General features: G+C 44.7%; 1 protein-coding gene across 1 annotated transcript in view; it reads left to right on the forward strand.

The window, feature by feature from the left end:
• Window positions 1-16,592, forward strand: part of drp2 (dystrophin related protein 2) — a gene marked incomplete at its 3' end in the record, with an annotated part of 64,429 nt that overhangs the window by 39,188 nt on the left and 8,649 nt on the right. Inside the window, exons 12-18 of the mRNA XM_079744894.1 lie at window positions 522-607; window positions 2,818-2,975; window positions 5,905-6,071; window positions 6,517-6,628; window positions 7,746-7,882; window positions 10,710-10,775; window positions 16,173-16,238. Coding sequence (XP_079601020.1) covers window positions 522-607; window positions 2,818-2,975; window positions 5,905-6,071; window positions 6,517-6,628; window positions 7,746-7,882; window positions 10,710-10,775; window positions 16,173-16,238 — 792 coding nt within the window. The remainder of the gene's footprint in view (window positions 1-521; window positions 608-2,817; window positions 2,976-5,904; window positions 6,072-6,516; window positions 6,629-7,745; window positions 7,883-10,709; window positions 10,776-16,172; window positions 16,239-16,592) is intronic.

The raw sequence follows: 16,592 nt of genomic DNA on the forward strand, positions 1-16,592 counted from the left end.
CGACAGTGTCGTTAAGTTCTGAAATTAAAACCAAACTGAATGAATATGTTTTTCTTTTACTCCATTAAAGTTGATATTCCCCCTGACAAGATTAGTTTTAATTCATTTTTCCTTTCATTAGGCGATTGAAACATTTTGATTTCAGCAAGCCCATGTTTAGCTACGTATTATGGCCCTGTTAAACGTAGCAGTTTGAACTTGTCGTAGGACTTGTAAGTTCATACTACTTAATTGCTTACCTAACTCGTGTTATTGTGGGAATTCTCTCATATGGTTTCACACACTGAACGGTTCAGCATCACCCCCATCACTTCTGCACTAAATGGTTCCCCCAGAATAGTTCCATCATTTCTGCTCAATATGTCTCCACTCAAGTCTCTACTCTACTCAAACTGTAGAATAGCAGTTGTGGTGTCTGGAAAAAAAAGAAGCTATGTACAATGTTGTGTCTGACCGTACAGTTTTGTAAACTGTTGACATTCGGTGTGTTCTCATTGGTTTTGTCTCTCTCTTCCCACCAGCGGTCGGAACGGAAAGATGCGTGTGCTCAGCTTCAAGGCAGGGTTGGTGAGCTTGTGCAAAGCAGACGTCAAGGAGAAATACAAGTGTGAGTGTGGCCAACCCCGGTCTGTCTAATGGGTTCCATGCAGGAAGTGCAACCGCCCACACACTCGCTCTCTCTCTCTCTCTCTCGCTCTCTCTCTCACTCTCTCTCTCTCTCTCTCTCTCTCTCTCTCTCTCGCTCTCTTTCTGTGTTTCTCTCTCTTTCTGTGTGTCTCTCTCTCTTTCTGTCTGTCTTTCTCTCTCTCTTTTGTGTGTCTCTCTCTCTCTCTTTCTGTGTCTATATATCTATACACATATATATACAGCATGTGAGTGAAACAAACCAAGGGGAGTGTGCGGCCATTAAAAATAAGCATAGTTTGAACAAGTGTCATTGATTTAGCTGGACACAAGTTGACTTATGAATACTTGGCAAAGCTTAGATGCCGACTCACATTGGAGCGAACGGCAACAGACTCTAATTTAGACTTTAATTGGACGGCTGGTTAGAGTGATAAGACAACGTTTTTCTGGGATCAGCCAGACAACGGTGGTGTTCTTCACCCCTTTGACTGAGATTGATCAGTTGGTGTTGCGTATAGCACATTACCTCTCGTGTGTGGGTTGACTGGCACCAGATTTGATTTGATTGTATGGTATCACAGAAGCAAAGATGGTGGTTTGAGTTGGTCTCTGAATAACAAAACACACGCAACACACCTTTACTTCCCATCTGTATCTCTCAATCATAATACCCTGTTTAGAGTAAGCTGGATAATACTGCCGACAATCTTTTCATTACTCGTAAACTGTTCATCAGGAAACACTCTATTTTCATTCCTAACTTTCTAAATTTCCCCCGCCACCACCTCTCTCTCTCTCTCTCTCTCTCTCTCTCTCTCTCTCTCTCTCTCTCTCTCTCTCTCTCTCTCTCTCTCTCTCTCTCTCTCTCTCTCAGATGCTCGTTCATTTTATTCAGGAGATGTTTTATATGTAAGTGTTTATGCCAGTTGTCTTCCCTGTAAGGGGGAGTTTAATCTGCTAGAGGCGGGAGGGAGGGAGGGAGAGAGAGGTTTGGACCGGGGAGAGATAGCGCTGGAGCTTCTCGTGCTATTTATACTGGTATGGTGAGGCATTTTCACACGCCTGTCAACATTCGTCTCCTTGGTGACAGTCAGTCAAAATACTCTTGTTAAGGGTTCTCAATGCAGATAGTGCTAAACTCATTCACTTCCTTATTCTGAAATTAGACCAGCCAGGACATCTCTCTCTTTCTCTGTCTCTCTGTCTCTCTCTCTCTCTCTCTCTCTCTCTCTCTCTCTCTCTCTCTCTCTCGCTGTCTCTCTCGCTGTCTCTCTCGCTCTTGTTCTTGCTCTCGCTCTCCATCTCTCCCTCTAGAGATTTCTTGGTCTTTCCCTCTCAATCTCTCTCTCCCTGTCTCTCTTGGTCTTGCTATCCCTCTCGATCTATCGCGCCATCTCTTCCGTCTCTCTATCCGTCTTACTCTCTCTCTTTAAGAATGCAGCATCATTCTTGGATGTAGAGACAGAACACTCTCAACATGTACTGGGATTGTTAGACACGCAAGCATCTTGTTTTTTTGTGCATTACTTACATTTCAAAATACCTCCCACGTTTCTCTATTTAGCCATAGGCTGAGAGCACCCTTACAGTCATTTTTGCATATATACATAAAAAAAAAAGGATACATATTATATACAGCTGTGCATGAGCTTCCACTTGAACGTAAATGAAGTATAGTGCTATACCGTTTGGCATATGTATATATATATATATTATATAATTTTTTTATTCTCTTCTCTTTACCTGCCTACCTAACAGACAAAGATTTGAAAGGAAATGAATAAGCCAGAAAATTTGCTGTGCAAACATTTCAGTTTGATACGTTTCAAATTTTGCAAGCCTTGTATTAAGAGGGCATTCGATAAAAACCCATCTGGGTCTAAAAGAAGCAACAGAAGGTATCGATCCGGAACATTAGCACAAATGATTTTCTTGACGACGCATCGATGCACACACTCAAAGATAACACTGGTCCATTTATAGGTGTGTGTGCATGCTTGTGTGTGTGTGTGTGTGTGTGTGTGTGTGTGTGTGTGTGTGTGTGTGTGTGTGTGTGTGTGTGTGTGTGTGTGTTTTTGCTCATAATGCAGTGTTCCCCATCGAACTGCAATCCGTCACTTACGGGCCACCTTGGCTCGACTCAAGACTCCCCTGCTCACGCCAATGACCTAAACCTTGTGTCGCATGCAGACTTGTTCCGCCAGGTGTGTGGACCGGGAGGCCAGACGGACCAGCGGCACCTCAGCCTGCTTCTCCACGAGGCCATCCAGGTTCCCCGCCAGCTGGGGGAGGTGGCGGCATTCGGGGGCAGCAACGTGGAGCCCAGCGTGCAAAGCTGCCTCCGCATGGTGACTACACATATATACAGCACTCGAGTTGAGGGGGGATGTGGGGGGATGGCTATTTCATTATAGCGGTTTCCTTTTTCAATTTGGCGCAACGTTACTTTTCCCAGGGACAGATTTGACAGCATTCTAGGGCAGTATGCTATTGCGCAGGCGCGCGTGGTTGCGCAATAGCGCCTTCACGAGCTCTCATTCCACACCGTACGAGACAGACACTGGTAGCGTGAAGCTGTCTCTGCATCTCGAACACCTTTCATTCCAACCCGTGAGCAACGCTAGTCTCCCTTCTCTGCCGAATGCATTTATGAAAAAAAAAGAATAAGAATCAGTTTTTAAAATCCTTAAATGTGATGCATGCCTCCGAATCGTGTGATGCGTCCGATCAGCTGCGTTTTTTTGGGATCCAATAAGAGCGATGACTATTTTATCCCAAAAAATATATAATAATATAATAATATAATAATAATAATAATAATAGTAATAATAATAATAATAATAATAATAATTATAAAAATAATAATGATAATAATAATTATCACACCGTTGGTCTCATACCATATGTGCTGTCATCAGCACAAATGAGCACCTAAAAGTTAAAATCCATCATCCCCCTGGCTTTTTTTTACAACTCGACCATTGCATATATATATATATATATGTATCTGTATGCAGACGCAGCATGCAAACGTCTGCGTGAGTGCACCACACGCATGATTTGGTGTGCTTGTTCTGTCCTGAGGGATGCATGCTGGGAGGAGAAGGAGGAGGAGGAGGAGGGAGAAGAGGAGGAGGAGGAGTAGGAATATGTGTTTCTGAGTGCGATAAGGTGTTTCCACGTTATGCTTTTTTTATCGCATGGCCTGGTATGTTAAATCCGATCTGACCCAAGCCTCATCTGAAAGCTGTAGCTAGCCTAGTCATCGCCATGACTTCAAAGCTTCAATCTCCTAGCGTGTGTTTCAACCCACACGTTTCCCATACACATTCAAACGCCGGTAAACACACTTGAAGCATCATTGAGTTTCATTTGTGATGCATAGTGGTCGCAATTTAAGCCGCGGTATAAAAAAGTAGAAGGAAAACTGTTAAGACAGAGCATGGACGCATTAGCCGCCACTTTTCGGTAACTGAGTAAGCCCGCCCTGTGAGAAGCACTGGTAGGAAATAGAATGCTGAGAAGACCAATTAATCACAACATAGATTAACGAGGTAGTGGAGCTCACTCTCAGAAGGACATGGCTTCCCCTTAATGAGGACACATGCGCTGGCACAGCCAACACCTTTTATCTGCCCGGATGGCACAGGCTTTTTGTTCCATTTCTGATAGCTCTTCTCTTGGTTTGACGTAGGCACTAACCTCAGTAGTCTCCATGATTACAGATTTGGTTCAGCGCTGGCCTGAGTGTTTTGGAGCCTGGCCCTGTTGAAAAAAACTCCTAATTACCTGGCTGTACTTGCCAGCTCCTGATTAAGCACACTTTATTCCCATCCACGTTTTCTGAAATGAGCTGCAAACTCTGATTCAAATCGAAGCTTTTTGTTTTGTTTTGGCTATACCTCTTTCACGCACGCAGATGAAATATCCATGAACAGCCAAAAGGTGGAGGGACCCATTTGCTCTTTTATCAACAGTTTTAATTAATTAATAAAGTAAATTAGCAGGATGATCATTTTTAACTCATTAAGCATTTCTGCACTACAGGGTGTCAGCCACGGAATATGAAATTTAAGATGATTATTCACCTGATTTACACTTCTCTTCACTTAAGTCCCAATCCTCCTCTATTCCTGTAATCCCTTTGGCGGAGAGGAGGAGAGGAGATACCATATGGGGTTTGATAAACCAGGTCTTGTGGCTTACAATAGGGGCAATGTGTCCCTAGGATGAGGCTTTAGGAATATTTGGGAGTCTCTTGAAAAACTATGAAATGGAAGTTTTGACAGTGAGAGACAGTTTGGTCATTTAGTTAAACTGCTCCATCTGAGACAGGGCGTCCTGCCAGCTTTGAAACCCCAGTGGGGGCTCCAGGTGCTGGGAGGGAGGGGGGGGGCGTCTCCCACATTGAGAGAAGCTGTCTACTCAGCCAGTGAGAGAGAGAATGAAAGAGAGAGAGCTAGAGAGAGGAGAGATACAGAGCAGAGAGACATAGCAGGAATAGAGAGCGAGAGAGCGAGAGAGAGAGAGAGAGAGAGAGAGACCGAGAGCATAGAGAAAGAGATAGAGAGCAGAGAGAGAAGAATCGCATCATTATCCCCAAAGATGGTACACTACTGCATACTTCACATGTACTTCCATGTGCACACAGGCTCACACACACCGACACACACCAACACACAATTATAATGCTGCTTTGCATGAGCAGAAGATAAAGCCCCAAGGGAAATCTACCTCTTAATACAGCTCTGATGCAGACTTAATGAGAATTTAGCACATCACAGCTTTTCAAATCCCTACTTCCCTGGGATTTCAACAAGTCGTCTATGACTGGAACACATGCAAATAAATATTACCTAGCAGTATTCAAGCAAATATGTTTTACTTTTATTACTTGATGTGTCATGGCATGTCATGTCTGGTTGGCTGTATATTCCTGCTATTTAAAATAATAACATTTATTCGGCGCTTATCCAAAGTGAATGAGGGAATACAGGTCATTGAGGAGAGCAAGTAGGGGCTAGACATCACGATGAAGGCGGCTCGGGGATCGAACCCCGTACCTCTCGGCTAGGAGTCCAAGCTGCCCACATGTGTCCTTTCTGCCGCCGATGAACCTGTCTTCTTCGCCCATCCCTTTTAAGCGCCCTCGCCCTCCCTGCGCTCGCCCCCCTTCCTATCTCATCACTGCACATACCTTCCACCCCGGCTCCGTTCTCGGGGGCTCTAAACATACAGGCTTGTTTACCGGGATCCCTCTGTCTTCACTCCCGTCAGGCCCCGGGGAAGCCTGCCATCGAGGTGTCCCACTTCCTGGAGTGGATGAGCCTGGAGCCCCAGTCCATGGTGTGGCTCCCCGTGCTCCACCGCGTTGCCGCGGCCGAGTCGGCCAAGCACCAGGCCAAGTGCTACGTGTGCAAGCAGTGCCCCATCAAAGGCTTCAGGTACGGGGAGATCTCCCGCAGCACTCCCTTGATTTAACGGGGCCGAGTTCCTCCAAGAGTGCGTTTGACGGCGTAGTCTTATGAATTCATAAAGGGCGTGTCAAGACAATTGGCGTCAATGCCGCCGTTGTTAAAGGAGCGTCAAGGTGGCAAGGATCCAGCCTGTCCGTAACGACAAAAACAAGTGCAAAACAATACAACTCAGTGCGAGTGGAGGAGAGCAAGGGAGCTCGGAGTCTCTGGTGCAAATCAAACGCAACCAAGAGATCTTCACTTAAATGCTGGTTAACCGTTCATCATGTACTGAGGATCCTTCGTCATTTATGTAATTCAATTTGAGTCGATATTTTTCTCCCACACCGCACCGCCGCTACGAAGACCGGGGTATAATGGAATAAAAATTAAAGCCGGCTTTTGTTATGAATGTTTTTATTGACGGCGACAGGTACCGCAGTCTGAAGCAGTTCAACGTTGACATCTGTCAGACGTGCTTCCTCACAGGCCGCACCTCCAAGGGAAACAAGCTGCACTACCCCATCATGGAGTACTATACACCAGTAAGACCCTTCTCCTTCAGCAAACGCTATACGCACGATGCCACGAAACCTTTATACCGCACCAAAACAAGCCGCAAGAAAATCTACATTCTGCAGGGCGGGCATCCCAATTACAAGGCTAATGGCGTTAAGCACGCTTAGTAGACCACTAAACGCACGTGGCTATAATATTTAATGGTAAGCACCAGGCTGGGTGGGCTCTTAGAGTGCATGTTAAAGGGCTATCTCGAACACTTGGGAACTGGTTGTGAACGCCCCTTACCCCTTCCTGCGTCTTATACAGCCTCGACCCCTCTCACACACACACGCACGCACACACACGCACACAGGTCCCGGTTCTTAGTTGATATTCCGGGGCAGTACCAGGGCTATTTCTGGGGGCGGGTGTTGGAGTTTGTGAGGGTGCAACGTGCTAGGTATCAGCCGTAATCAATGCTGAGCGCTGACAAATGGCAGAAGGCCATAGGCACTGTGATTTTCTTTTAGTGGACCCAGATAGTGTAATATTTTCTCACAAGCCGGGTCGTAGGAGAATTCAGCAGCGGACCAGACGGGAGGGGATACCAAGGGGTGGAGAACCTTGTGGATGAGGAGAGGGAGGACGGAGGGAATCAGGGGTTTAAAGGGGTAATGGAATCTCACAGAGAAGAGAATAGAGAGGAGGCATCTGGAGGTGACACCGAGCGCCTGAGGGAGAGGGATGCTGGTTGTTGGAGGCGGAAAACAAGCGCTGTCGGCCAAAGTAACAAAGGAAAGTGTCAAAGAATAAATATGGGGGAGATGATGAGTAGAGGGAGAGTGCTGGGCAGAGAGAAAGAGACCACAGAGAGATAACTTCGGATCGCTTGAAGGGAGGGAAATGGCAGACGTGTGAAGCTAAACAGAGTAGAAGATGGCCGACGGCTGGGCTGGCCCCGCGGGGGGGCCTTGTTTCAGATGGGCTCGTCTGGGAGAAATGTTTTCCCCCCGGCAACTTTGGAAAGCACTCTCAAGCGCTACAGTTTGTCCTCTCTCCCCTCCCTCTGCTCTCTCTTAACCTACTGCTTCTCCCACACGCCACCTCCTCCTCCCCCTCCTCCCAACCCGCATCATTCCCGCTGACCTGGTCACACGGCAGACCACCTCGGGAGAGAAGATGAGGGATTTCGCCAAGACTCTGAAGAACAAGTTCAGGTCCAAGCAGTACTTCAGCAAGCACCCTCAGAGAGGGTACCTGCCTGTACAGTCGGTGCTGGAGGCGGAGAGCGCCGAGACGTGAGTCCCACGCGTCCCGGCACGCACGCACTCAGACTGGGCGGATGCACGCACACACACACAGACACACACACACAGACACACACACACGTCATGCAAATTCACACCACCCATACTGTATTTACAGACACACTGAGACACACATGCACACACTGCATTCACACACCCTCACATGCATGTCTGTGTTTCCAACCCGGATAGTGTGTCTGTGTGTGTGTGTGTGTGTGTGTGTGTGTGTGTGTGTGTGTGTGTGTGTGTGTGTATATTTATGTGTGTGAGGATAGTAAAATGAAGCATTTTAAATGGTTTACCTTTGTACTCATGTACTTATGTGTTAGTAAGCAAACAAAGAGTAAAATAAAAAAAGGAATGGATTAAATTAATATTACCCTAGCCTGTGATGAAAATATAAATATGCTAGCTGCCAGTGTACGTTGCATAGCAACCGCCTCGCACCATGTGCAGGCAGCCAGGAAGGCATATTTTATTTTTAACATTATTTATTTATAAAAATGTTAGCAATAGCTCACTTGAGGCCATGGTATATGATTTTAATAATAACCATATACCACGGCCTGTTGTGAGCTATTGCTCAAATAAACATACAGATATACATGCATCCATCCAGTCATACTTACATCCAAACATACATACATAGATACATACATACATATACTGACATACATACATACATATACTGACATACATACATACATACATACATACATACATACATACATACACAGAGCTAAAGAGACTCCTTGTAGATGATATTATCTGGAACAATTGTTACGCAAATCCCAGGTGCAAATTCAAATGATGTGGGATGAGTTCAGTGGACAGTTCCAGACTTTTAAAAAGCATCAATGCCTAAATCTATTTAGTCCTAATCCAGGCAGGGAAATGTACGCTCAGGAATCAGTCTCTCTAAGAGCTCCGAACCAGAGCCTGGAGTCAAATGAAGGATGTCACCAGGAGACGGCTGCAGGGCTACGCTGTTCCCAGGGTAGTCTAAGGCGATGCTTATCTGCTCCACTTAATTTGTTATTGTGTTATTATTCGCTAGCAGGCCTATGCTGCAATTTTCTAAATCAACTATTAATTTAAGACAAAATGTAATCCAATTGAATTATTGAATAACTTTCTATGGGTCTGTCAATTTCCCTTTGATGTTTGCTGTGGAATAAGAGATCTTTAATGTAGTTGTTTGACATGCACTTTCTCAGAGCTGAGGAATTTGGGAGGACATGAGCATGCATAATCCACTGACCTCAAGAACGTGAAGCTAATTATGCACATTATTACAAGCAGGAAATAACTGTCTGTAGTTCTGGCTACAGCAAAAAATTCTCTACTAATGCTGTGCAGCTCCATTAAGCAGTGGCAGGCAATCCCACATACGGACCGATGACCTTGCATTAGCGGAGACACATAGCAATCGTGCCCATGAACGATTTTGAGGGGGCTTCTTCGACTTGAGACACCCGCATGCTCGCACATACCGACACACACAAACACACACACACAAACACACACAAGGGGGAGCCAATGGGATCGGTGGAAAGTGTTGATGGTTGGAAGTTAATGAAGTTAATACATTTGGTACAGAAAGTATAAAAAGAGTAGACAGTTGGAGAGTGAGTAAATGGCACAGAGATAGAGAAGACAGATCATGTTAAGGTTCTAAGTGAGACTGATTCTAATTTAGAGATATTCTCATGAGTAGATCGATATCGTGCATTGCAGAGGGCTAATTTACATTTATATAAGGTTAATGAATTAGTTGGAAATGTAAAATACTAATCAGCTTGTCAAGTATGTTGCGGTCTTGGATTGATGACACATCTTTCCGCTAGATTGTTTGCTAGATAGTAGTCGTCTAGCTAGCAGATAAGGCTCACAGATCTAGGTTAAAACGTCAGGCTTGTGTGCCTGACGTGTGTGAAGTAGAAGTTATTTCCACCCAGACATGGTTGGAGCAGGTGCAGTTGCGACATAGCTTCCTTGTTAGAAAGCCACAAGGTCATATCTCCGCCATTTTAATTGGCTAAAAGGGACATTCTTCTAGTTCCTTCCATCTGCAGCCTCCCAGGCACTTAGAATGGAATGGAGTCTCAATCGATACCGTGAAAGCGAATTACTTGTTACTAAATGAGTAGGAGTTTTAATGTTGAGATGGAAATTCAGCAGCAAAAGCATAGGTCCTGTTATTGTATTGCATTGTTGAATAATGAATTATCAATTGCAGACATAGCTCATTAATCTTACAGAAAGGATAAACATATCAGAAAATATTTCGAAAATAAAATTTGCATTGGATAAGATGTTAAATATATGCAATCTCCAGGCTTATAATCCTATTAATTTAAGTCCTTCTTAAAGTTGTCAAGATTAAAATAATCAAATCTTCACACACACACACACACACACACACACACACACACACACACAGAGACACACACGCATGTGACACTCAAGCAGACAAGCAAAGCATCACACACATCTCTGCACAGAAGGTGGCCGCAGTCCACTGTATAATTGTGTACTTCATTTTATTTCTTGTATTTTTCTTTGTTATGCTGATGTGGTTTAAGGACAGAGGCTCATTCAACATATGCAAACCAGGGCATGACAAATATTCAAGCATTTAGAGCTTGAATATTTTTTCAAGCTCTTAATGCATACACACATTTAAAAAAATGTGTTGCTGTCTTTTTTTAGCTAAAATGATTGATTTTTATGAATGCCTTATCGTGCTTCCAAGGGAGTATATTGTGCATGGTGTTTGGATGTTGACATGCTGTGTTTTGTCCACGTTCTCTGCCAGGCCGTGCTCATCTCCAAAGCTTCCCCACGCAGACACACACAGCAGGATCGAGCACTTTGCCAGCAGGTACGATGCTTTATATTGTGATATATTTATATTTATCCATGTGATAACCTCTAAATCCAACCAATCAGGCAACGGCCTTACATGAGTAGGACTTTCAACACACCTGTTTTCTTCTTTGTTCTTCCTGTTGTAGAGCTGTGTATATATATTTGCTTTATTTCATGAATGGATGTCCTGTCCTGATCTATTGTTTGATTATACGTGTGGAAAGAATAGCAGTGTTTGTGTGTCTTTGGCGTTTTGCCCGTCCTCAGCTGTTCGACCTGAGTCAACCCAAGGTAACAACACTATAATCACCTGAAGTCTCACAGGCAGGCGGGGCTGACTATTCACGGCCAATCAAGAGTCAAAGGTTCCTTTATCTTGATTGAAGGACACAGAGCTTTCCTTTGCCAGTACTGTATTTATATTCAGATACATGTACTAAAGGATCAGAGTGCCGACACTGCGGTTTAAACCCTTTCGGCTGGCAGCCAAACTCCCTAGCCACTACACTGACCTGCCCTTCTCCATGCCCAGAAGATCTCACAATGTACTGTAGCAGGCCAGTGGGTGTGGAGTTTCCACACTACCAAGTTGAATAGTAAACCACACAATACACAGAGCAGTTCAAAGTCAGGGTGATTTATTTACCTGGTAAATAACAATCCCCAGGGTGGGAAAAGGGTCACCCACCTCCTTTAGGATACAGTCCGTAATCCTTAATCAGTCCAATTTGCACCTGTCTCTATCTCGTCGGCTGTACAGCGTTTCCAGGAGCTCACACAGATCCTGTCTGTACTTCCTTAGCCCTCCAAGATCACACAGGCCCTTTCTGTAGTCTGCTAGCCCTTTTAAGCCCAAGCACCCCTGCTTAATGATCCCCAGGCTTGCGTCGTCAAAGGGAGGAAGTCCATGTAAGGCTTGGGGGTGGAGCCAGCAGGTTGCCAGACATACCACTCCCCGCGGACATGTGGATTGAACTGAGAATCTTTCACGTATAATGCAAAAAGAAAAGGAAGAACAATTTTCAATACATTTACTAAATGTGTTTCCCCGACCGTCTCCTCTCCCCTCCACCACTTCCCTCTCTCAGGCCCACACCCCTTCCTCACACTGATAACAGTATTGATCCTGCCCTCTGGTGTGTGTGTGTGTGTGTGTGTGTGTGTGTGTGTGTGTGTGTGTGTGTGTGTATGTGTGTGTGTGTGTGCAGCGCCACTCCTCTGTGGTCTTACACTCGTACATTCACTGATGGCTGGAGCATTTGCAGTTTTGTGTGTGCGTGGGTATGGGTGTTTAGATGAATCTGGGTCTATTTGTGTGTTCATGCATCGGTGTGTGTGCCTTTGTGTGTGTGCTTTGGGTTATGCACGTCTGTTTCGAGCACGTGTGTGTGTGCGTGAGTGTGTGTGAGTGTGAGTTTGGATGTATGCGTGTGTGTCCGGGTGGAGTAGAGGTCAGCAGGGTTGAGCATGGGTCAACATACCCAGTGGGTGGCCACTTGGTGACGGCTGGTCACCTGGGAGCTGTCAGCCTGGCTTACTGTTTGTGCTGCAGGTAGTCACACACACACACACACACACACACACACACACACACACACACACACACACACACACACACACACAGACACACATAAACACGCACAAACACAATGGAGGTGCTGCAGGACTGAGAGCAGGGAGCCAGCAGGGATTGGAGCGTGTGTGTGTATGTGTGTGTGTGTGTGTGTGTGTGTGTGTGTGTGTGTGTGTTTGTGTTTGTGTGTCTGCCATTGTATATTTTGCACCCTAAAGCTTCCACAATCAGCCAGTCTACTGCCAACCAGAACACACACCAACAGTTCAACAGTCCTTTCTCTCTTCTCTTTTCCTTCCCCCTGTTCTATTGTCTCATCCACCCAGCTTCAACTCTCTGGCTCTCCCTTAGTGTCTGTTTGTGTCTCTCTCTGTCTCTATTTCTCTCTCTCTCTCTCCCTCTCCCTCTCTCTCTCTCTCTCTCTCTCCCTCTCCCTCTCTCTCTCGCTCTCTCTCTCTCTCTCTCCCTCTCTCTCTCTCTCTCCCTCTCCCTCTCCCTCTCTCTCTCGCTCTCTCTCTCTCTCTCTCTCTCTCTCTATCTGTACCTCTCTCTGTCTGTCTGCCTTTGTTAGTCAATGGCCTTCTCCGTTCCACTTTATGTCACATCAAGGCGGTTCTTTGTGATCAGCTCACGGGCCTGCTGTGCACACTCGACACTTGAATGCAACTGTTTGCAAGAGGGCAGCCTTCTGCTGTTCTTACTGTTTTGTTTTAAGACTCAGAACTTCAAACTTTGCAATGTATTTATTTATATTGTATTCATAGCTATAGCTATTTCTGTTACTTGTTTCAGCTATAGCCTTTACTTTTATTGATGTATCACTATTTGGAAACAGGCTGAGTCTGCAAACTGTGTATGATGGCGATTAACTGGCCAACGCTTGCGAGCGGTTGCAACATTGGCCGATGGTTTGGCGTCGATACCTCCTGAGCTGTAGGCGATGTGTACAGAGAATATGACGGAATAATAATAACACAGCCAAGTTTTCCCTGCACCCACACAAATTCTAAGTAACAACCAGTTATGATAACATAATAAAATGTGTCATTTTAAACGAGGCCCTAATAAAATCTGTAATTATACGACAAAATGAAGACATATTGAAAGACGTGATTCTGTAATGGGACATATCGGGCCATTTGTTCCACGCTGAGCCACCAGATACTGGACTCATTATATTATCATTGTTCTGTTATCTTCACAGTTTTGACTGCCCTCGACCAATTCTACATCTCTACTTTTAGAAAGTTTTTTCCTGCGGTCTTCAATACATTACTTACTAATCATGTGGGGTTCATGTTCTCATGGCACTACACATCGCTGTGTATTGCATGGCATTTGTATAGGAAAAGAATGTGAATGAGAAAAGACCTCTTGATGCATGTCTATTGGAACCGTGCTCATTAGTGCAAAATTATATGGTTTGTACAGGATATTCTTTTTTTCCATAATGAAATATTTCTTATTAAAGCAAATGCCAACCAAAAGTAGCATTCATGTTATTAATTAGTTTATTTTTGCACCAGTAATTCAGGCAGCTCTCTTCTGAGCTTTTGTTAAGTCCTTTTTTTGCATCCCCAGACAATACCACATGGACAGTAATCTGGTGATATGATTTAATCTAGTGGATATGAGTCCTTATTATGGCTGTTGCCTTTCGTTCTACCCTCTTTCTTCCATCCATTCCCTCTTTCGTTCATTCTTTCATTTGTGAATCTGTCCGTTCCTACTCTCTATTTCTTTTGTTTCTTGTTTCATTCTCTCCTTCTTTCTTTTGTGGTTTTCATAGTTCCTGCATCCCTTCCTCCCTTATTCCCGCCCTTCCTTCCTCCTTCCTACCTTCCACCGTCTCAGGGGTCCAGACTAAGTATTCCCTCTGTGTATGCGCAGCGTGCCGCTCTTTGTAAACACTTATGGGGGATCAAGCTGGTATTGAAATGCTGATGTCAGAAGTGGCAGGGAAGTGTATGGAGAACCCTCTTGAGGATGACACATTCATTATAAAGAAGCAGCTGGGATACGATGAAAGATGGTGTGTGTGTGTGTGTGTGTGTGCGTGCGTGTATTCAAGCATACCCCTTCAGCGCCTAGCACTGTGTGTATTAATCCAGGCTTATAATGTAATGCATCATCTCGGAAAGACATTTTTTTTATGAGGCAATATTACATTTATGGTAAGTTCATTAATTAATTAATTAATTAATTAACTACTCTTTATCTCTATCTCTCTGTCTCTGCAATTCTGTCTCACACACACACAGCCACACACAGACACATATATATATATATATTCAGTAATTGTCTAGAAATAGTTCAGTTTAACTTATTGTCCCAAAAGGGAAACTTGTCTAACACACACACACACACACACACACACACACACACACACACACACACACACACACACACACACACACACACACACACACACACACACACACACACACACACACACACACACACACACTCACACACAAAAACACGCATTCCGTTTCAGCTGCTGCTCATGTCCTTGGCCCTGTCTTTGGCTGGGTTTTGTGAAGCCCGTCTGATAGATCGCCCAGGCCTATTCAATTAGGAGTGAGCCTTGCTAAAACCCAACATGAACAGATGACGCATTCCCTGTGTTCTGTCCACCCCTTCTGTAATTCTATCCTTCAAAACCTCTGCCCCACGCAATCACCCCAGTCCCCACTGCCAACATCCACCCACACAAGAGGGGGTGTGTGTGTGTGTGTGTGTGTGTGTGTGTTTCTGGAGTGTTTGACTCGGGCGGGGATCAAAGCAAGCATATTCAGAATGCACACACATTGGAACTGCCTCCTTATGGGACTCGTGATGTTCATGGAAGAAGAATTGATTTACTATTCAGACTCTAGTTTGCTTAAAAGAGAGTATGGCAATAACCTCTCAATATTGTTTTGCATTGTATTGTATAAATTAAACGACTAGTATGTAATATTAAAGCCTAATGTTGCAGACAGAATGGATGTTATTATGTTGTGGCCCCACACATGACATGAAACAATTGGAAGAAACAGAATGACTGACAAACATTTAATAATGTTTTAATTATTAAAGAACACTTAATATTTGTAATGTTTTTTTTAATAACATATAGGCCTATATATAGAGAGAGATAGATAGAGATAGATAGATAGAAGTTGCTCATTCTTAGCACATCATTTGTGCTTTCCCTGAAAACATATGTGGATCGGGGTGCATCCCTATCGTACAGTATTGTGTAGTGCAGCATGCCTGCAGGCTCCTAAAGTGCGCCGGACCAGTCGTTCTCGGAGCTCTCCATGGTGCTGCAGTGACATACCAGTTCCCAAGCGTGCTCTCAAAGGCAGCCCAGGAAGGGAGCTGTCCCTGGTGCTGAAAGGAAGGGCTCCCCACTGCATGGTTTTGTATGAACTGCTAGTCCCCCAGCGCCTGCACGCAGTACCATGTTTCGATGGGCAACTGGTGCTGCAATGATACATTTGTCGGCACGCTATCCTCAGGTTGTGCAAGTGAGACAAAGCTTCTTGTTGCAGTTTTTGCGTTCAACACCTGGTCACGTTCATCTGTTTAGGAGTTGAACGTTCTCACTGTGTGTAATTGGGTTTTCATTTAGCTGTTTCTTCCATATTTGTTGACTTTGCGCTCTCTCGTTCTCTGTCTCTGTCTCTGTCTGTCTTTGTCTTTTGTTGTGTGTAATCTGAATGTGTGTGTCAAATATGTTCACTCTAAATATGTGTACATATTTGACCACATTTTGGACATACATTCTGTGTGTACGCGTGTTTGTCTGTGTTCGTGTGTGTGTGTGTGTGTGTGTGTGTGCGTGCACAGATTGGCGGAAATGGAGAACCAGACTTGTTCATTCTTCACGGACAGTCTGTCCCCAGATGAAAGCTTGTGAGTATGCAGCCTAATGTGCCAAACAAGACGATTATATGTGCGGCTGTGTGTGTTTTTGTGTGCGTTTGTGTGTGTGTTCATTGCGTGTGTGTGTGTGTCTTTTACGCTGTGTCTTCATCACGTGTGTGTGGGTGTGGTGGTGTGTGTTTGTGTGTGGGTGGGTGTGTGTGGCTGTTTGTTTGTTTGTGTGACTACCACTTGTGTGTGTGTTTGTGTTCAGGAAATATCAGGCAACCACATGAATAAGCACCCCCTATAATTAAAAAGATTCACCGGGAGGTCATCTTGTGAAGTCACTGAGAAAGAGCTGAACCATCTTGAGACAGCCAGGACTAGGAACACAGACCAGTG

This window comes from Pollachius pollachius, assembly GCF_949987615.1.
Source record: "Pollachius pollachius genome assembly, chromosome: 10".
Lineage (NCBI taxonomy): Eukaryota > Metazoa > Chordata > Actinopteri > Gadiformes > Gadidae > Pollachius > Pollachius pollachius.